The sequence below is a fragment of the Dipodomys merriami genome, unplaced genomic scaffold, assembly GCF_024711535.1.
Source record: "Dipodomys merriami isolate MVZ:Mamm:240054 unplaced genomic scaffold, mDipMer1.0.p SCAF_10, whole genome shotgun sequence".
NCBI lineage: Eukaryota > Metazoa > Chordata > Mammalia > Rodentia > Heteromyidae > Dipodomys > Dipodomys merriami.
In genome coordinates, this window is record NW_027202271.1 from 15,505,025 (window position 1) to 15,526,839 (window position 21,815).

At 49.6% G+C, this 21,815-nt stretch overlaps 1 protein-coding gene across 2 annotated transcripts; it reads left to right on the forward strand.

Moving 5' to 3' along the window:
* The first annotated feature begins 162 nt into the window (after positions 1-162).
* Acvrl1 (activin A receptor like type 1) lies at positions 163-20,337 on the forward strand. Of its 2 annotated transcripts, none has more exons than XM_070041389.1 (10): positions 163-346; positions 6,868-6,936; positions 7,684-7,935; positions 8,108-8,316; positions 8,507-8,606; positions 9,387-9,533; positions 9,837-10,112; positions 11,285-11,482; positions 16,159-16,289; positions 18,241-20,337. In XM_070041389.1, the coding sequence occupies exons 2-10, from the start codon at positions 6,873-6,875 to the stop codon at positions 18,373-18,375; spliced, it is 1,512 nt and encodes a 503-aa protein (XP_069897490.1). In that variant the 5' UTR covers positions 163-346; positions 6,868-6,872; the 3' UTR covers positions 18,376-20,337. The 2 variants fall into 2 exon arrangements, with proteins under 2 accessions (XP_069897490.1, XP_069897483.1); XM_070041382.1 differs by having other exon boundaries at positions 179-346; positions 7,672-7,935.
* Positions 20,338-21,815: the final 1,478 nt, after the last annotated feature.

The window sequence follows — 21,815 nt, forward strand, 5'->3', positions numbered from 1 at the left end:
AACCACACTGGAGAGGCCTGGCTCCTGAGGCCCAGCGAGGGGCGATCGGGCGGCCTGTGGGTGAGCTGGGCAATAGGAAACGGTTTATTAGGAGGGAGTGGTGGAGCTGGGCCAGGCAGGAAGACGCTGGAATAAGAAACATTTTTGCTCCGTCCCCTTCCCAGTCCTGGGAGGCCGCCCGCCGCGCTAGCGCGCAGAGCGAGCCCCTCCCCGGCTCCAGCCCCGATCCCAGCCCCGGACCCCGGACCCCGGACCCCCCCCCAGCCCCTTGCTCTTACAACGACCACGGACACCCCTGCGGAGGGGAGGCCCCGCCCGCACACTCCGGTCCTGCCCGCGCCCAAAGGTGAGTCGAAGTCGGAGGGAGGGAGGCCTGACCCCCGCCCTAAGGCCCCCTTACTTCGGGCAGAGCCAGCTGTCCCAGCTGTCCCAGCCGTCCCGTGGCTGTCAGCCCACACCTGAGACTGGGAGGAGCCGGGCGAATTCCTCCACTCGGAATCCAAAACCTTTGCTCCTATTAGGTGTGAGCACGCACGCGCACGCGCAGGAGCTGGGGCGAGGGGGGAGTGAGGGGGGAGAGAGGAGTAGGGGGGAAGAGGGGAGTAAGGGGGCTCTCACAACCTCTCTCCACTCAAAAGGATTCTAGCTCTGCTGCTCCTGTGACCTGCAGGGTCGTGTGTGTGTGTGTGTGTGTGTGTGTGAGAGAGAGAGAGAGAGAGAGAGAGAGAGAGAGAGAGAGAGAGAGAGAGAGAGAGAGAGAGAGAGAGCGCAGGTGTGAATGTCCACCCACATTCCACATTCTTGGCTTTTGCTTGGAGCCCACTTTTCCCAGATCAGGAACCTGGTGCCAATGTCATCTCACAATCCCCACTCAGCCTAGGCCTGTATGGCCTCACAAAGTCCCCTGTCACAGCCTTCCTTCAGGACCTAGGACAAAGGGGATTCCAGGGGATTCCTAGGAGGCTGAAGCCTTTGAAGCTCCTGAGCTGACTGTATCCTGTCTTATTTTCCAAGGAAAGGTTGTACCCTCCAGGCCAGAGCAGCTTCTGAGTTTTCATCTGGCCTCTCACCTGGCTTCTATGTCACTGAATTTAAAAAAAAAAAAAAAAAAAAAAAGCCAGGTGCTGGTGGGTCACTCTTGTAATCCTAGCTACTCAGGAGGCTGAGATCTGAAGATCTCTGGTTCAAAGCCACCCAGGGCAGGAAAGGCTATGAGATTCTTATCTCCAATTAACAACCAGAAAACAGGGAGTGGCACTGTGGCTCAAGTGGTAGAGCCCTGGCCTTGAACTGAAGAGCTGAGGGACAGGGCCCAAGCCTAGAGTTCAAGCCCCACACCAACAACAGCAACAACAACAACAACACAAAAACAACAACAAAACGCCTAGATTTTCTAGGAGCCCTTGGCTCAAGCCTATAACCCTAACTACAAAAGGAGACTGAGATTTGAGGATTTGAGTTCAAAGCCAGCCCGGGCAGACAAGTCTGTGACACCCTTCTCTCCAATTAACTACCAAAAAGCAGGAAGTAGAAGTGTAGTAGCTCAAGTGGTAAGACCCAACACTGAGCAAAAAAAAGCTAAGGAACTACACCCAGGCCCTGAGTTCAAGCTCCAGGATACCACCTCCCACCAAAAAACAGCTACATTTTTGTTTTGAGTACTTACTACATAGACACTTCCAGACATTTTTGTCTCATGTAATCCTGGCTGCAGTCTAGCAAATGAAGGGTTATTATGCCTAGCCTCCAGAAGAAGAGACAGGTTCCGACCTGAATAACTTGTCCAGAGTTCCTTAGGTGGTGTCAATAGCATGGTTGGGGTTTTAATAACATTTATTAAGGGCTTATTGTATACCATTTAGTATTCTGCTAAATACCTTTATTACATTATACCTATGAAATAAACACTATTATTATTTCCATTGAACCTATGAGGGGAAGCCTACACCTAGAAATTTTAAGTAACTTACTTCAATTCTGATAGATACAAGTGGTTGAGAGTGGATTTGAACCCAGGTCTACATGATCCAGAGCCTACACTCTCATCTCTCTATTATAGAATAGTCCCTCCTTATCTGCAGTTTTGTTTTCTCAGAGTTTGGTTATCTGCAATCAGCTGTAGTGTGAAAATATTAAGTGGAAACTTCCAGAAATGACCAATTTCTAAATTCTACATTGTGCACAGTCCTGAACTGTGTGTTGAAACCTTGTGTCATCCCTCTCTGCCCACCTCAGATGTGAATTATCCCTGGGTCCAGTGTGTGCACGCTGTGCTGCCCGCCTGCCCATGAGTCACTCATTAGCTGTTATGATTTTCAAATTGACTATGGAGGTTGTTGTAGGGCTTCTGTTCAAGTAGCCTTATAATGATTGGGATTACAGTCGTGGTGGTTCGTGCCTATAATCCCAGATACTCAAGAGGCAGGAGGATGGGAGTTCAAAGCCATTGCAAGCAAAATTAGTGAGACTCAATCTAAAAAACAAAGCACTAACAAAAAGGCTAGGGATTTCAGAAGAATGCCTGCCTAGCAAATGTAAGGCCTGGGTTCAATCCACAGGACCTAAAAAGGTAAAAGGACGGAAGGAAGGAAGGAAGGAGAGATTGAGAGAGAGAGAGAGAGAGAGAGAGAGAGAGAGAGAGAGAGAGAGAGAGAGAGAGAGAGAGAGAGAGAAAGAGACAGAGAGAGAGAAAGAGACAGAGAGACAGGAAGAAAGAAAGAAAGAAAGAAAGAAAGAAAGAAAGAAAGAAAGAAAGAAAGAAAGAAAGAAAGGAGAGAAAAGCAAAGCCTGAAGCTGAGCACTGGTGGCTCACACCTGTAATCCTAGCTACTCAGGAGGCTGAGATCTGAGAATCACTGTTTGAAGCCAGCACAGGCAGGAAAGTCTATGAGACCAATTAACACCAGAAAACAGGAAGTGGCACTGTGGCTCAAAATGGTAGAGCAAAAAAGCTCAAGGACAGTGCCCAGGCCCTGAATTCAAGTCCCATGAATGACAGAAAAGAAAAAAGACTGTTTTAAAAAAGCAGGTTGTTAAAATTACTGTATTTTCTTACTATTGTTGTTAATCACCCCCCACCCCCGCCCCAGTCCTGGGGCTTGAACTCAGGACCTGGGCACTGTTCCTGAGCTTCTTTTGCTTAGGCTAGCACTCTAACACTTGAGCCAAAGCACCACTTGTGGCTTTTTATGTTTATGTGGCTTCATGCATGCTAGGCAACCACTCTACCCACTAAGCCACATTCCTAGCCCTCTCTCTTTTGATGACAGTCCTGTGGCTTGAATGTAGAACTTGGGTGCTGTCCTTGAGCTTCATTTTGCTCAAGGCTAGCACTCTATCACTTGAGCCACAGCACCATTTCCAGTTTTGTCTGAGTAATTTATTGGAGATAGGTCTCATGTATTTTTCTACCCTGGCTGGCTTCGAACTACAATCCTCAGATCTTAGCCTCCTGAGTAGCTAAGATTACAGGTATGAGCCACTAGCTCCCAGCTAACAGGAAAGGATTTATAAACAGCAATCTAAGTTGGTTAAGGCACATTAATGATTATGGGTATGTGATGTGTTGTCCTGAACCCCAGTTTCCCTATGGGATTGTAAGGATTAAATGCAATAAACCATTCAAGTTCAGTACTTGGCAAAATGTAACTAGTACTTACAACCAGTGAAGTATTACTGTTATTTCACAGTGTTAAGCTAATGTTTGGAATTATCTTAACATTTGTGATTTCTGGCCAGTAACACTGATACTTCAGTCTGCAGGAGATATTCCATGCAGCTTTGCTAAGAAGCCAAAAGATAGTAGAAAGCCATACAAGTTTGTTTGTGAGGCAATCAGATGCAGTGTGAACTGTATGCAGTCGGCTCTGAATCTGGCTTGGTAAGAACCCAGATTCATGGAAGTGGCCCTGTGGCTCAAGTGGTAGAACGCTTGCCTTGAGCTGAAGAGCGTCCAGGCCCAGAGTTCAAGCCCCATGACCAACAGAAATAAAAAATAAAAAAGAACCCAGATCCACTCCTGCATTTAGCTTTATTGGGAGCATATTTAAGAGCTGGATATCCTGGCATGGCATCAGTGGCTTGTACCTGTCATCCTAGCTACTCAGGAGACTGAGCTCTGAGGATCACAGTTTGAAGCCAGCCTGGGCAAGAAAGTCTGAAAGACTCTTATCTCCAATTAACTACTAGAAAAGCCAAAAGTAGAACTGTGTCTCAAGTGGTAGAGAGCTATCCTTAAATAAAAAAGCTCAGGGACAGCACCCAGACCATGAATTTGAGCCCCAGGACCAGCAAACACACACACACACACACACACACACACACACACACACACACACACACACACACAAGAACTGGACATCCCAATTGTACTCCATCACACTCCAAGGATTAGATCATATATGACTTTCTGCAATGTTACTGTCCTTTCCCTGTACTTCTAATGTCCAGATCAAAAATCTCATCCCCACACTCACCCTACAGTGTCACTAAGTCCTTGGCCTTGTACTTAGCCTTGCTTGTTCTTGCTCCCCCAGGAGATGGACACAGAGTAAGATCTAGAATCCCTTCTCTCTGCGGCCCATGTCCACTCACCCAGCAGGGCATTGAACAGCAGAATGACAGCTCAGGAGCCAGGCACAGCTCTGTGTAGGATGTGTTAATTACCGCCGAGTGCCTGCACAAACTGCCCAGACTTTCATGGAGAACAGTTTACAAAAGCATGTTTTGTTTTGCTGGTCTCCAGATAGACTGGATGGGGATCTGGAGTTAGGGGTGAGACCACAAGCTGTGCATCTGTGTAATAGAGAAGGCAAACAGGTGGCCAGGAGACGGGGAGGGAAATGCAAGCTTGGATAGAAGGATCCAGAAGAATGCCAGAGGTCTCTTTGGTTTTAGCCACTTCCTGCCCCATACCCTCTTCTTAGCTGCTTTCTGGGCAAGTGATGACTGCCAAGAGTGACTGCTTGACCACACTTTAGTGGGCAAGCTTATCTGGAACATTCTGCCTGGCCCACTGCAAAGTGATTGCCAGAGTCCTCACTGGTTGCCCAGAAGAATGAGGCAGGAGATCAGGCAGAGGCCAGGGACAATGCTGCAGCCCAGGGCTCTGCTTCCTCTCCAGGCCAGGCCTCTGGGCCAGAGAAAGCCCAGACAGGAAGGCTAGAGCTGCCATCAGCCAGAGAGGCCCATGAAACCCCCTTACCACTTTACCCTCAGCCATTCTGCCCACAAAGCCCCAGCATCTTGGATTTTCATTTGGTACCAGTCTGAGACTATGGACCCTTTGTAACCTGGCTATATCACATCCTTACCAGCCTCACTTTGTGTGTGTGTGTGTGTGTGTGTGTGTGTGTGTGTGTGTGTGTGTGTGTACTGGGGCTTAAATTCAGGGCCTGAGTGCTGTCTGTTTGCTTTTTGGCTTAAGGCTGGTGCTCTATCACTTAGGTCACTTAGCTCCCCTTTCTGCTTTTTCCTGGTTAATTGGAAATAAGAGTCTCAAGGACTTTCCTATCCCGGAACTTCAATCCTCCTAAATCACTAGGATTACAGGTGCCCAGCAACCTACCAGCCTTACCTGTATTAGGCCAGAAATAAAACTTTTTTTCTCTTGGGGTCCAATCCCTACACACATGACTCCCCACTCTGCTCATCAGAAAGTCCTTGATGCTGCAGCCTCAACCCACATTTTCTGTTTCTAAAGCTGTAAGAAATGAAGAGTGGGGTTGGGGTGGCTTCTAATTCACAAGTCTACTTGGGTCCTCAGTTGGAGACTCTCATAGACCAGATGGAGACTATCATAGACCAGAATGATTCCTTTTAACAGTCTCTAGGACACTTCTGGAAAAGTCTAACCCTGGCCCACCATGTGTGCAAGTGTATTTCACGTTCCCGCCCCCCCCCCCCCCCCGCATCACTGGCCCACACACCCCTAACTCTTTCTCAGCACAAAAGGACAAGAAGGGGTCAGGGAATGGCTCTGGAGGGCACCTTTGTCTCTGGTGAGGTTGGCACAGGTCTCTTTACAGTTGGCATGACATAGAATTGCTAAGCCTTTCCATGTTGGTGACAATCCTGCAGGCTCAGACTGAGGAGACAGAGGGAGGAGCCCAGAATAGGGAATCTGGACACCTGGGTTGGACTCCTATTCTTGCAATGGAGTCCTGCCTGACCCTGGACAAGCTTCCTCCCTTGTGAACCTTAATCCTTTCTCTAACATCAGAAACTGTCCTTTGACTTGCCAGGGCTCCTCTCTGGCTGTGTCAGGTAGTTCTTTGAACCCAAAGTGGGTCCTCCAGGCCCTGTGGCTGCCCCAGCCTGCCCTGACAACATGCCCTTAATTCCCTGCTCTGCGTGACTCCTGCCTGTTCTATCCAGACCCCAATCTAAACAATCTTGATTCCTGTTCCCAACTTGGCGGGACCCTGAATGGCAGGAAGTGAAGACAGGAGCCTGTTTATGTTTGAGGCTGCCAGGGCTAGGGATGGGGGAGGTGGGGGTTGTTCTGGGAAAGGGTGGGCAAAGGTGGAGGCTGAGAGAGGGGAGCTGCTAGAAGAGATTCTCCTTGCAACCCTCCCAGCCTGCTCCAGTCTAAGCTCAGCAGCAGACTGTGCGGATCTGGGGTTCTTTCCAGTTCTCAGTCACTGAAACATGGCTTTCCACCCTTCACCCCTAACAGGATGGTTTCCATGGGGAAGTGAACCAGGACTTCCCTTGCAGGCCCCGCCCCAAAACCAGACGTAGGATTGGGGAGGTGGCCTCTGCCTCCTCCCCCCCTCAAACCTTCCAGTAATTTCCTTCTGGTAGGAGAGAGCACAGCTGTCACATTTGTAGATCTTACCTCCCCTCCTCTCACTCTCCTCTCTCCAGGGACCATGACCTTGGGCCTCCCCGGGAGGAGTCTTCTGATGCTGTTGATGGCCTTGGGCCTGACTCAGAGTGAGTATGGGAAGAACCTGGGCCTGGATGGAGAAAGGCTATTTGGGCACAACTCAGCTCTTGCTGGGGTTGAATCTGAGGTACTGCAGAGCGGTTAGGAGTGGCTGGAAGGTGGGGATAGAAAGATTCAATTAGGCTAAACTTCCAGCTGTCCCAACTCTCTTTGGTGTGTGTGTGTGTGTGTGTGTGTGTGTGTGTGTGTGTGTGTGTGTGTATGTGTGACAGAGAGAGAGAGAGAGAGAGAGAGAGAGAGAGAGAGAGAGAGAGAGAGAGAGAGAGAGAAGGGCTTAAACTCATGTCCCTTTAACTTTTTCATTCAAGGCTGGCACTCTACCACTTGAGCCACAGCTCCACTTTTGTTGGTTAATTGGAGATAAGTCTCACCAACTTCTTTTGAGCCTCAGATCTCCACATCCTGACAGCTTTTGCTGTCTTCTTAATATAATCCTGGGTGGGCTCCTACAGGTTGGGGGGGAGAGTGTTAGCAAAGAGAGTCTTGGAGAGTCTTCAGGGGCCTGGTTGGGTGTCAGGACAGACAGGGGGAAAAGCTAGCTTCTCAATCTCTGCTGCCCCCATTGAGGTAAGGCCCTGAGGAAGGATGGTCAGGGGATGGAAGTAAGGGATCAAAGGCCTCCAAGGGTTTGTTTGAGGGACCAGAAGGGAGGGGATGTTGGGACAGGAATGGATGTGGATCTTACTTTTGGAAAGCTGTGCCCAGCATGGCTGAGCTTGCAGTGTGTCTCTCAGGTGACTCCATGAAGCCTTCTCGGCGCCCGCTGGTGAACTGCACGTGTAAGAGCCCATACTGCAGGGAGCCTACCTGCCTGGGCATCTGGTGTACAGTGGTGCTGGTTAGGGAGCAGGACAAGGACCCCCAAGAATATCGGGGCTGTGGAAGCCAGAACCAGGAGCTCTGCAGGGGGCACCCCACTGAGTTCGTCAATCATTACTGCTGCGACAGTCCCCTCTGTAACCACAACGTGTCCCTGGTGCTCAAGGGTAAGTCTGGTGGCCTGCCAGCCCTTCCCCATCTTCTCAGACCCTGCTGTCTTCTCCTCTGCCTCATAACAGGGCAGGGGCAGGAGGCTGCCACTGGACTGGCACAGTGATCTGGCCCAGTGCAGAGGAGCTGGCCTGGTGGAAGCTGGGACTTAGTGTCCCCCTCCCCCAGCTACTCAACCTCCTACGAAGGAGCCAGGAATAAGCCAGCTGCCTCTGATCCTGGGTCCTGTACTTGCCTTACTGGTCCTGGTGGCTTTGGGTGCTCTGGGAGTGTGGCATATCCGGCGAAGGCGAGAGAAACAGCGGGGTCTACGCAGCGACCTGGGCGAGTCGAGCCTCATCCTGAAGGCATCTGAGCAGGGGGACAGCATGCTGGGGGTATGATCCTGGGACCCAGGATGGAGGTGTGGGCAGACAGGAGCCACAGAGTCAGGTGGGGGTGGGGGTCCACTCAGAAATTAGGGTTGTCAGAGAACTGGTCCTGTGAGGAGCATGTAGTGACCTGATTGAGGCCAGAAGGGGGCTGTGTGGTGGGACTAGCTTCTGAGTAGCTTCTTGGTATTTCCAGGACTTCCTGGACAGTGACTGCACCACAGGCAGTGGCTCAGGGCTTCCCTTCCTGGTGCAGAGGACAGTGGCGCGCCAGGTTGCTCTGGTGGAGTGTGTGGGTGAGTGGAAGGTTTGGGCTTGGGGAGATGGGACAAAGAGTTTCTGTAAGCATGGAGGAGTAAGGGAAAGCGTGGCATCCAGAGTCAAAGAGAAAGAGAAGGGTGAGAATGGGAATTCTGCGGCAGGGAGTAAGAGATGGACCAGGGCCTAAGTCTTTTTGCAAGAGCAAAACATAGTATGGGAACCTGGCACCAGTGGCTCATGCCTGTAATCCTAGTGCTCAGGAGACTGAGATCTGAGGATCATGGTTCAAAGCCAGCTAGGGCAGGAAAGTCTTTGAGACTCTTTTTTTTTTTTTTTTTTTTTTTGGTCTGGTTGTGAGGCCTGAACTCTGGGCCTGGGCGCTGTCCCTCGGCTCTTCAGCTCAAGGCTAGCACTCTAGCACTTGAACCACAGCGCCACTTCCGGCTTTTTTTTTCTTTTTGCTTATGTGGTGCTGAGGAATCGAACCCGGGGCCTCATGCATGCAAGGCAAGGACTTCACCACTGAGCCACTTTCCCAGCCCTCTTTGAGACTCTTATATCTACTAAACTACCAAAAAAGTGGGAAATAGAGCTGTGGCTCAAGTGGTAGAGCATTAGCCTTTAACACAAAAGCTCAGGGGCAGAGCCCAGGCCCTGAGTTCAAGCCCCAGGATTGACACCAAAAAAAAAAAAAAATAAAGATATGCATAAAGTTAAAGGTTCTGTAGGTAGGATTGGCATAGCATCTGGATGGGGGAGAAGGTACTTCCAGAGCTGTGTGTGATTCTCACCTTCTCCTCTGACCATTGAACCAGGAAAGGGACGCTATGGAGAGGTGTGGCGGGGCTTGTGGCATGGCGAGAGTGTGGCAGTCAAGATCTTCTCCTCCAGAGATGAACAGTCATGGTTCCGGGAGACAGAGATCTACAACACGGTGCTGCTCAGACATGACAACATCCTAGGCAAGGGTGGGGGGAGTAGAGGGGGGACTGCCCCTGCTGTGCCAAGCTTGGAGCTTCCATCTCCTGCTCTCGGGCTGGAGTCCATACACTTCTCAACTTTGACTTAATCCAAAGTCTCCCAGCCCACCTTCAGCTTACCTTCTGGCTCCAGTAACTCTGCTCCCTGATCAGAATGAAATGAATCCCTAACCAAGCTCCAGCTTTGGCCACTGATGCCAGGGTCCTACCTTGGACCCTGACCAGTCCAGCCTCCCTTTTCCCCAGTCCTTTGGTTCAGTCACCTGATCCTTCTTTCACACACAGGCTTCATCGCCTCCGACATGACCTCACGCAACTCCAGCACACAGCTATGGCTTATCACTCACTACCACGAGCATGGCTCCCTCTATGACTTTCTACAGAGACAGACCCTGGAACCCCAGCTGGCCCTGAGGCTGGCTGCGTCTGCTGCCTGCGGCTTGGCACATCTGCACATGGAGATCTTTGGCACGCAGGGCAAACCGGCCATCGCCCATCGTGACCTCAAGAGTCGCAATGTGCTAGTCAAGAGCAACCTGCAGTGTTGTATCGCTGACCTAGGTGGGTGTGCAAAGTGGGGTTGAAGAGGGAGAAGGAGGTGAGGCAGGGCAAGGAGGACCCTAGGCAGGTGGACAGAGTTTGTACTCTGGGCTTCTTTGCCTGTTTTGATGAACTGAGACTATGACTAGTACTTGAAAACTTGGAGAAATCTGTTGTCTCATTTCTCTTTCACAAGAGTCCTAAAGTTGTCTTAAATCCCCCTGTGTGTGTGCATGTGTACATGTGTGTGTGCGTGTGTGTGTGTGTGTGTGTGTGTGTGTGTGTGTGTGTGCTGGTACTGAGGCTTGAATTCAGGGCCTTATACCTTCCCTTGGCTTTTTTTGCTCATGGCTGGTACTCTACCATTTGAACCATACCTCCATTTCTAGCTTTTTGGTGGTTAATTGGAGATAAGAGTCTCACGGACTTTTTTTGTCCATCTTGCTTGAATAATGATTCTCAGATCTCAGCCTCCTGAGTAGCTAGGATTACAGGTATGGGCCACTGGTGCCCCCATATAACTCCCCCCTCCATTTTTTTGTTTTCTTCTTTTTTTGTTACTTGTAGAGCTTGAACTCTGGGCCTGGGTACTGCCCCTTAGCTCTTCAGCTCAAGGCAAGTGCTTTACCACTTGAATCACAGCACCACTTCCGGTTTTCTGGTGGTTAATTGGAGATAAGAGTCTCACAACTTTCCTGCTTTTCTGCCTGGGCTGGTTTTGAGCCACAAAATCCTCAGACCTCAACCTTCTGAGTAGCTAGGCTTACAGGCATGAACCACCAGTGACTCGTTTAACTCCCTTTTCAAGGCCAGAGTCTTTCCACCACCCACACTAGCTCCAGGAGGGAAGAGATCCAGGAGTCCAAGAACCTCATCCTGGCTTCATTTGGGCACATGCTCCCCAGCATCCCCCAGCCCATTCTCCAGCACTGACTTCATGGTTCTTCTCTGTGAAATGGACATCATAAAGCCAGCCTTGCCTATTCACATCTCAGTGGGTTCTTGGGTCTATACAAGAGAAGAGTAACTGGAATAGGTGTTCTCCCTCTGGCCACTGCCTTCCAGTCAATCTTAGGACAGGTCTCTCTGTCTGCTCCCCTATGTCTGTCTCCTGCCTCCTGGGCCCCCTGCCTCTGGAAATAGCTCTGTTGGGCCAGACTGAGTGGCTAGAGTGACAAATCTTCTACCCGTAGGCCTGGCTGTGATACACTCCCAGGGTAGCGATTACCTGGACATCGGCAACAACCCGAGAGTGGGCACCAAGCGGTACATGGCGCCCGAGGTGCTGGATGAGCAGATTCGCACTGACTGCTTTGAGTCCTACAAATGGACTGATGTCTGGGCCTTTGGCCTGGTGCTGTGGGAGATCACCCGGAGGACCATCATCAATGGTGAGAGGCTACCATGCTCAGCATGGGAGCAGGGGAAGGAGGCCGGTAGAGAAGGGGGCTTCCTGCAGTGGTTGCTGTCCATGGCCTGAGAGGTTTGAAGCTATGACTCCTAGTATTCTTCACTGTCACCCACTGGCTGAGTCAGCCGAGTGGCCGTGTATGTGTGTGTGTGTGTGTGTGTGTGTGTGTGTGTGTGTGTGTGTGTGTGTGTGTGTGTGTGTGTGTGTGTGTGTGTGTGTGCTGGTCCTGGGCTTGAATTTAGGGCCTGGGCACTGACCCTGAGCTTTTTGGCTCAAGACTAGTGTACTACCACTTGAACCTCAGCCCCACTTCCAGCTTTTTTTTTTTTGGTAGTTAACTAGACATCAGAATCTCATGCTGGGGCTGGCTTTGAATCACAACCCTCAGACCTCAGCCTCCCAAGTAGCTAAGATTACAGGTGTGAGCCACCAGCATTCAGCCTAAGTGACCTTTTAAGGAGCATGTGTCTGAATGTGGCTGTAAAACCTGAAATATTATCTCACATGTGTTGAGCCTAAATATGTGGCATGCTATATTCTCTCCACATACTATCTTTCTTACATCTCCCATTTTGGATGAGAGGGGTGGGGGTATTGCTTAGTGGTTAAAGGATTGGAATCAGAGTGTTTAGATTCAATTCCAAGTATATAATGACTGGGCAGGTTACTTGACCTCCTTGTGCCTTAGTTTCTTCATTTGTAAAGTGATAATTAAGAATATCTGCTAGCCAGGCATGCTGATGCATGATTGTAATTATAGCTGCTTGGAAAGCAAAGATTGGAAGGATGGTGATTTGAGGCCCCAAAGTTAGCAAGACCTTCATCTCAATCAATAAGCCAAGTGTGGTTCAATCCCAGTTATTTTGGAAAGCAATGATAGAAAGATCATGTCCACCTCAGGCAAAAATGAGAGATGTTCTCTGAAAAATAAAAACAAAAAAGGCAGTGTGGCACAAATGGAAGGGTATCTACCTAGCAAGCACAAGGCCCTGAGTTCAAACCTCAGTACTATAAACAAACAAACAAACAAAACCAGAAAAGCAACCTAAATAGCTTATAGTTGTTGAGCTAATCCAACAGAAGTATTCAGAACTATCTAGAGATAAATATTAGTGACCATTATTGTAATGAGTACCTAATATAGTAATGTCCCCATTGTATAGATGAGGAGAGCGAGGCACGGAATCATAGTTGGCTAGAGGCTTCATTGGTGTCTGAGAGTGGGTGATCTGATTCTGGGGCCAGTACTCATCACAGTGGCACTTAAATGTCTGGTCCCTGATTTCCTCAGCCCATCACAGTACCTGTGCTGCCTGAAGACTGCAGCTTCATTATGCTGTGGATTGCCATGGTGGTGTGAGGCACAGCTCTGATTTGGGGAGACTGGTAATGACTCTGCCCTAGGCAGCCCTGTGGTCCGTACTCTTTTAGCCCTGGCTGGACGGGAGATGTGAGGTCATCTGGACTGATGGGGGCATTGTCAGCCTGTGTGGAGGCCAGCCACGGCCAGGGGCTGCTAGGAGTCCTACAGATTGGGGGAAATCCTCAGGACATGACTTGTCTCTGCTCAGAAATATTCTCATTGCTAAAAACATTCCTAGAAGTCAGTCCTTGGGACTTCAATTGTCCCCAGGGTCATTGACTTGACAGTCTGGACCCTCTGGGGGAGTTGTCTCTCTCTTTTTTTGGGGGGGGGTCCGGTTGTGGGGCCTGAGCTCTGGGCCTGGGTGCTGTCCCTCAGCTCTTCAGCTCAAGGCTAGCGCTCTACCACTTGAGCCACAGCACCACTTCTGGCTTTTTTTCTTTTTTCTTATGTGGTGCTGAGGAATCAAACCCAGGGCCTCAGGCATGCAAGGCAAGAGCTCTACCACTGAGCCACCTTCCCAGCCCAGAGTTGTCTTTTTCTTCTCTTCTTTTTCTCCTTCCTTCCTTCCTTCCTTCTTTCCTTCCTTCCTTCTTTCCTTCCTTCCTTCCTTCCTTCCTTCCTTCCTTCCTTCCTTCCTTCCTTCCTTGCTTCCTTCCTTCCTTCCTTCCCTCTCTCTCTTTTCTTTCTTTTTTTTGCTACACAGGTGCTCTACCACTTTAGCCACACCTCCAGCCTCATTTTGCTTTTTGTTCTTTTTGGCTAGTCCTGGAACTTGAACTCAGGACCTGGGCACTGCCCTTGATCTTTTTTGTTCAAGGATAGTACTCTACCACTTGAACCATAGCTCTACATCTGGCTTTTTGGTGATTAATTATAAATAGTCTCATATGTTTTTCTGTCCAAACTTGCTTTGAAACACAATCTTCAAATCTCAACCTCCTGAGTAACTAGGGTTATAGGTGTGAGCCACTGGTGCCCAGTGTGCCTTGAGTGTTTTTCAAGGTTGGGTTTTGCCTTATGCCTGGGCCTGCCTGGGCTAGGATCCTCCCACTTAGGCCTACCTGTGTCTCTGGGAACAACAGGCACATGACACACTGTGCAGTCATTATATAGAAGATCTATAGCTGGGAAAACAGCATATACGGTCCTAACCCAGAAGCTGGTTAAGATGAAATCTCTTGAACTTCTTTATTTTTAATCTTAGCTGGCCCTAAACTGTGATTCCCCACCCTCTGCCTCCCCCAAATATCTAGGATTATAGGCTTGAGCCACTGTGCCCTGCTCCTCTGGAAATCTCTTAAGGGGCTCTAATTCCGGTGCGTAAACTGCCAAGTGGAGTAAGAGGCTAGAGTGTGGAGAAAGGACACCTGGATGGAGCCAAGACCAGGCTACCGGCAGGAAAGGCAGGGCTGGGAAGGCTGCCTCTGACTCCTGGGCTGAGGAGGGCAAGCTCTGTTAGCTGCACACAGATTCCAGGCGCATTATAAACACTGTAATCTGGTGTCAGCCCGGGCGCTGATTAAAGGCTCATTAGACACACTCAGGCCTCTGTGCAACACTGATTAAGGCGTGAGCGGCACAGGGGCGGCCTGGAAGCTCGCCATGGGGAGAACAGCTGGAGAAGGCTCCACTAGTAGCCTGTGTGGCCAAGGCCAGGCCTAGAAGCAGAATGGGGCATGAAGCTGACTGCATCCCACGGTGTTCGGAAAGCTCCAAAGGCCAGTGCACTGGGGATAGAGTGGGGTAGGATGGGATCCGTGGAGACCCCAGTCTTACCTGACAGTGGGTGGACATTATCTGGGCCAAGGTAAAAATCCTTTCTTTTAGGAGAGATTTTTGTTGTTGTTGTTGTTAGTCATAGGGCTTGAACTCAGGGCCTGTGTACTGTTCCTGAGCTTTTTTTGCTCAAGGCTCTACCATTTGAGCCACAGCTCTATTTCCAGTTTTCCGGTGGTTAATTGAAGATAAGAGTCTCACAGACTTTCCTGCCTGGGCTTGCTTCAAACCAACATCCTCAGATCTCAGCCTCCTGAGTAGCTAGGATTATAGGTATGAGCCACCAACCAGCACCTGGCAGTTCTATCACTAAATTTCTAACCTTAATTTCTTTGCTGTAAAGGGGGAACTATTAAGTCCTTAGGGATGTTGTAAGGATTTAATGCAGAGTACTTAGGACAGTACCTGGCACTTAGTAAGTGCTCAGTAAATAGTAGGTGCTGTTATCATTAGGTGGGCATCAGCATCCTGCCCTAGATACAAGGCAATTGATGAAAGACTGGGACAAGATTTAGTTTAACAATCTAACAAGTACGTTTGAATCTGGCTGTGTAAGCTTGGGCCCTACTTTTCTGAGCCTCAGTTTCTTTTTCTTTTTTTTTTTTTTGGTCTGGTTGTGGGGCCTGAACTCTGGGCCGGGGCGCTGTCCCTCAGCTCTTCAGCTCAAGGTTAGCGCTCTACCACTTGAGCCACAGCGCCACTTCCGGCTTTTTTTCTTTTTGCTTATGTGGTGCTGAGGAATCAAACCCAGGGCCTCAGGCATGCAAGGCAAGCGCTCTGCCACTGAGCCACCTTCCCAGCCCCTCAGTTTCTTTATTGATAGCATGGAGATATTAATGATGCCCCTCTTACACTGATGTCAAAATCACTAGCAAGATAGCTCCTATAACAGGGCTCGCATCCGGTACAATGCCTGGCACATGGGAAGTGTAAAACCAAGACTGTAATCAGGGCTGGGAAGGTGGCTCAGTGGTAGAGCGCTTGCCTTGCATGCATGAGGCCCTGGGTTCGATTCCTCAGCACCACATAAGCAAAAAGAACAAAGCCAGAAGTGGCACTGTAGTTCAAGTGGTAGAGCACTAGCCTCTAATCATGGGCTAGGAATGTGACTGAGTGGTAGAGTGCTTGCCTAGCATGCATGAAGCCATGGGTTCAATTCCTCAGTACCACATAAACAGGAAAAGCTGGAAGTGGTCTGGAAGTGGCTCAAGTGGTAGAGTGCTAGCCTTGAGCAAAAACAGCTCAGGGACAGTGCCCAGGCCCTGAGTTCAAGCACCATGACTGGGAAAAAGTAAATAAATAAAAACTGTAATCATTATTAGTTATAAATATGTTAATAGTTGTTACTAGTTATGAATACATTCATTATCTTACAGTATCCCTCTCAGGGGTAGCATAGCCAGGCAACTTGCTTCTTGGCTCCTGGAACAGAGGCTGGGCAAAGCTGTTCTCTAGGAGCCATTTAGCCTCCTGAGCTCAACGGCTTATATTCCCCCACCCGCCCCAATCCTCAGGTCTTGTAGAGGACTATAGGCCACCCTTCTATGATGTGGTGCCCAATGACCCCAGCTTCGAGGACATGAAGAAGGTGGTGTGTATTGACCAGCAGACTCCTACCATCCCCAACCGGCTAGCTGCAGACCCGGTAAGGCCTCTGTGGAGCTGGGGCTGGGGTTCAGGCTGGGATGGCACAGGGTGGATTGAGGCTCACAGTTTGCGTTTCTGGGCTCAGGAACTAGTGTCTCTGCTTCTTCAATAGGGGGTGTATTCCTGAATTCTTGGCCTGTGGCTTTCTATCCAAGACCTTATTCAATGTGAGATTTTCAGAACCCTCTTCTTAATTTACCTGTGGAAAATCTCTGGTGCATTTTCTGCTATAGAGTTACAGAATTTTGTTTTTTTTCTTCCCTCAAAACATTTCACATACAAAGACATTCATGTCTACACATGCACATATGTGTTAGCTTGCTGGCCCCAAGTCTGTTCTCTGTGTGTGTGCATGTGCATGTGCGTGCAGACATGCTTGGGTGCTGTCCCTGAGCGTTTTTGCTCAAGGCTGGGCCCTCTATTACTTGAGCCAGTTCCACTTCTGGATTTTTGGTAGTTAAGTGGAGATTAGAGTCTCTCAGATTTGTCTGATGGGGTTGGTTTCAAACCTCAATCCTCAGCTCATAGCCTGGTGAGTAGCTAAGATTACAGGCTTGAGTCACCAACACCCAGCTTCTGCTCATCTTCTATCCCTGTTACCTACAATAGTGCCTACATTCTGTATATGCCCAATGAATATTTACTGAAAGAATTAATAAATGCACACATATCTATGCAAACAGACACAACCATTTCTATACAACATACATATTCACAAAATAAACCACATGGATGCAGTTGGGTACTAGTGGCTCATACCTGTAACCATAAACTACTCAGGAAGCTAAGATCAGAAAAATCCATGAGAAGAAGCCTCAAGTAGAGCTATAGTTCAAGTGTTAGAGTTCCAGCCTTGATCAAACATGCCGAGTGAGAGCACGAGACCTTGAGTTTGGTGCTATTACCAGAACAATACAAAGCAAAGCAAGCAAAACAAAACCAAAAAACCAATGGATGCATGCATTCCTGTGCATCTTGTGTGCGTACGTGTGCGTGTGTGCCCACACACACACACTCACTTTTAGAGATTAGAAGGGATGGACTGGCTCATTCTGGGCTGACCAAGCTTCCTAGGCCGGAGTCTTTTTTTTTTTTTTGGTCCGGTCGTGGGGCCTGAACTCTGGGCCTGGGTGCTGTCCCTCAGCTCTTCAGCTCAAGGCTAGCACTCTACCACTTGAGCCACAGCGCCACTTCCAGCTTTTTTCTTTTTGCTTCTGTGGTGCTGAGGAATCAAACCCAGGGCCTCAGGCATGCAAGGCGAGCGCTCTACCACTGAGCCACCTTCCTAGCCCCTAGGCTGAGGTCTTAACTGGACAATTTTTTATTTTTTGCCAGTCTTGGGCTTGAACTCAGGGCCTGGACACTGTCTCTGAGCTTCTTTTGCTCGAGGCTAGCACACTACCACTTGGCACTGAGGAATCAAACCCAGGGCTTCATGCATGCTAGGTAAGCACTCTACCAGTATGCCATGTTACCAGCCTCACATGTATTTTTAGAACAGTGCCCACCACTCATTCCTCCATTGCCCACTAACTAGGCCTAGTCATGCCCTGTGTGGGAGGGTCTCAGCTGGGGATGCCGAAGCCCCAATATAGCAGAGCTGCCCTTCCCTGGGGATCCTGGTGGCATAGGTGTTGTTCACTCAGGAAGCATGAGGGATTGAGACTGAATGCTCTTGTTCTCTCTTCTACCTGTCTCTACCCATTCCCTTCTGCTTCCATGTCTCTTCCTCTCCTCATCCTTTCCTGGCCTCTCCATCCTCACTCTCACCATTTGCCTTTCCTCACAAACACCTGTCCAACACCCTCATTTCCCTCTTCCTGTATTGTTTTGTTTTGTTTCTCCCATCCTTCTGCTTGCATCTGTCTTCTTGGGCCATCCACTTCTCTGCCTCATTTCTTTCCTGACCTATGTCCCTGCTTCCTCTCTGCCTCTCTCCAAACCCCTAGGTTCTCTGTGGCCTGGCTCAGATGATGCGGGAATGCTGGTACCCCAACCCTTCTGCCCGCCTCACCGCACTGCGCATCAAGAAGACCCTACAGAAACTCACCCTCAATCCAGAGAAGCCCAAAGTGATCCCCTAGTCCTGGAGCACTGGACTCTTTCTTTCTGTGGTGGGGGGAAGAGGGGGAAGTCAGGAGATGGGTGGTTATCTGGATGGAGGTAGTGTGAGGGTATTTAATGGGGTGGGATTGCCTCCCCATGGGGCAGCTGTGCCTACCCAACTTGGCCTCCCCCTCCCCCCTCCCCTCATTCAGCCAAAAATACAGCTGGGCTGAAATCTGATCCCCGCACTGTCTGGCCTGCTCAAAGTGGCTGTCTCCCTGACGCCTGTTTTCTCCCCCCAGCCCCTTATGCCAGTGGGGTGTACCTCACCACTCCCTGGGAAGGATGTAGCACCGGTTCCAAAGTCAGGGTAGCCAAGCTAGGGAATCACAGGTCCAGAGCTTAGTCCTGCAACATCCCTGCCCTTAGTCAACCCTGCTGCCCCACCAGAGCTGCCAGCGTGAACATGCCACCTAGCCAGACCTCAGCCTCTGGACCATCCTCCAGATACACAGGGCTTGGCTCTGTCACATCTTGGTTTTCCATAGACATACTGGAAGATTTGGACTTCACTTCTTTGAATCTTCACCAGCTCTGATTTTCCTTGAGTGCCAACCTATGTGCCAGCTAAGTTCACCAATCTCATCTGTTCCTATTGCCCTGACCCTTGGCAATTTGAAAATGAGGACTGTTAGTGTGTGGGGAGGGGAGGCGGAATAAAGCTCCACTTCTTGCATTCGGCCATGCTGACATCATCCAGCTCTGTGCCCTCTGCCCCTTCTGAGGCTTTGTTCCCTGTCCCAGGGCTGAAAACTGCTTCCTCTGGAGACTCCAAGGCTCAAAAGAAATTTGGCAGTGGGGAGCTGTGGCTCACACCTACAATCCTAGCTACTCAGGAGGCTCAGATCTGAGGATTAGGATTGAGGTGTGAATCTAGGCCAGCAGAAAGGTCTATGTGACTTATTCCCAAATAACCAGCAGAAAAGCCAGAAGTAGAGCTGTGACTTAAGTGATAGTGCATCAGTCTTGAGTAGAAAAAAAAAGCCAAGTTAGAGTTCAAGGCCCTGAGTTCAAGCTCCAGTAGGGGCACATGTGTGCATGCACACATACATAAGCCTCCAACACCCAGATTCTTGCTCCCCAACTGCCCATGCCCAAACCTACATCCTAGGCCAGTCCTCAGAGCATGTATCTCAGAAGTTGAGGGCCCTAGAGAAACACACAGAAAGAAAGTCTAGTGTTTGGAAAATGTCAAGAGTATAAGCCCATGTAAGGAGCAGGTGACCCTGAGTTGAGTGGGTAAGCCCAAAGGAGTTGGTTAGGGGCAGCGCTAGAGGAGATAGATGGGGTTCTGGCTACAGACAAGCCTAGTACCAACTGGGGAAGCCATGGCCACTGGGAAGAAGCTAGACCATGCTCCTCCTACCTACACAACTTCCCCAGGCTGGGCCTCTGGGGTGTCTTCCTCCATCCCGTCCCCGTCACCCACTTTCCCAGGCCTGTCCCCAGCATTGTGCAAGGCCCAAGGAGAAGTAGGAAGTGAAAGTGGGTGAAAACAGCTACATGGAGGGCTGGCTTCCCAGAGCTTTGGGACAGAGTGTACAGATTCTCTGGTTAGGAAGTCATCTTCTGCCTGAAGGATTTGACCTCTACTAGATTTAGGAGTGAACTCTCCCTGGGACTCCACAGCCAGAAATTAAAGACAGTAGCTAGCTCTCCAGAGCCTGCAAAGTTCCAGAGGGAGCTCTGAGGGCGGAGGAGGTGCAGGGAGGGAGGACCCCAAACTGGAAAGAACTGTCTGAAAATTCTTCTGTCTGAGAACAGAAGGATTTCCCCCCCACCCCCACACACCCCACCCCACCCCACCTCCACCATAGAAATCTGTCTCTGTCTCCATCTCAAGATGTGAGATGATGGCAGTAGAATAGGTATGCCATAAAGACTCAAATGTAAGATGTCCTGCAATAATACAACAATTCAAAATAAAATTCTAACAAGTAGTCACCACTCACACATCAAGTCGTTTGTTACTCTATGCAATAATAACAATGACAGGTCTGGAATCCACTATGATTATGCAAGTTTGCTCATCAGCACTCACCAGAGGGAGCATGTTGCTGGGACAAGAGAGTCTGGCAGGAGAGGTAGACAGCTGGAAGGATCCCCTGAGGCTGGAGGATGTGAGGCTGGAATGTGAAGTTTGGAGTCTACAAGACTTTATGGCCTATTTTCAGGGTCTTAATCTGGCTACCCTTAGAGTTAGTCTATTACCAAGACCACAGCCTAACCACCCTAGGGTTGGTTCTTTAATAAATCAAAGCCACCTCTAGGACACGTTAGAGTTGGTTCTAGAGGACACGTTAGAGTTGGTTCATTAGCATGTCCTAGCTACTCTCAACCACTCTCAACTTGAAGTTGCCTAATTAGTATGTCCAAGCTGCTCTAGAACATCTTGGAGTTGGCCCATTAGCTATATTTGCACATCGTTCTGTTGCCATGGATCTAGGAAGCAGGGCAGGTGGTGTACGGACCCTGACTATGGTCATTGGGCCATCTGGTCCGTTGGTCATCTGGTCCATGAGTGGAGTATACAGACACTAGGTGGAGTCAGAAAGACCTTTGGGTTGCCTGCCTGTGAGCTTGCCATGTGTTTTATTGATAACTGACTTGAACTGCACCTATAACAGCTCCTTGGCTTGTGGGTATAACAAAATTTCACCTCTCTTACTATCTATGAGAACACTCAGTAGGTGACTTGTACATAGTAGGTTCTCCATACACCGTGGTTGACTCCTGAGCTGCTTGCTGACTCTTCCCAGACTGATACCTCTGCTTGCAGAGGTCCCAAGGGAACCAGAAGGGACAAGAAGAACAAGCTGCCAGGGTATATGTCCCCACATTATCCTTGGACTAGGCACAGCTCCAGAACGGACCTTCCCTAGGCCCTAGCAGGGCCTCAAATCTCAGCTCCAATCCTGGATGGGAAATAGCCTAAAGTTGCCCCCTGCTGGCCAATGAGCTGCCCGGCAGCTACTTCCCTCCACCATATAGGGCCCAGCCGCCAGTCTCCTAGCCAGCCCTAGCCAGCCCTGTAGGCTAGTATAATTGCATGGTCTCTGTCTCCAATTAAACACACACACACACACACACACACACACCAGAGCTAGAGCTGTGGCTCAAATGGTAGAGTGCCAGCCTTGAGGGGGAAAAGCTAAGGAACAGATCCAGACCCTGAGTTCAAGCTTCAATACTGGCACAAAAACAAATCTAATTAAATAATAAAAGATGGGAAGGACCTTGCCACCAGACTGTCTAGCTTGAGTATGGAAGCCTTGGTGTTAGAGGCTTGCTCATTCTTTTTTTGGTCAGTCATGGGGCTTGAACTCAGGGCCTGGGTGCTGTCTCTGAGCTTTTTCACTCAAGGCTAGCACTCTACTACTTTGAGCCACAGCTCCACTTCTGGTTTTCTGGTGGTTAA

Coding starts and splice junctions, on each gene's coding strand:
- Acvrl1 (XM_070041382.1), top strand. CDS start 6,873: ATGACCTTGGGCCTCCCCGGGAGGAGTCTTCTGATGCTGTTGATGGCC. Junction 8,607..9,386: donor TGCTCTGGTGGAGTGTGTGG/GTGAGTGGAAGG, acceptor CCATTGAACCAG/GAAAGGGACGCTATGGAGAG. Junction 16,290..18,240: donor ACCGGCTAGCTGCAGACCCG/GTAAGGCCTCTG, acceptor CCAAACCCCTAG/GTTCTCTGTGGCCTGGCTCA.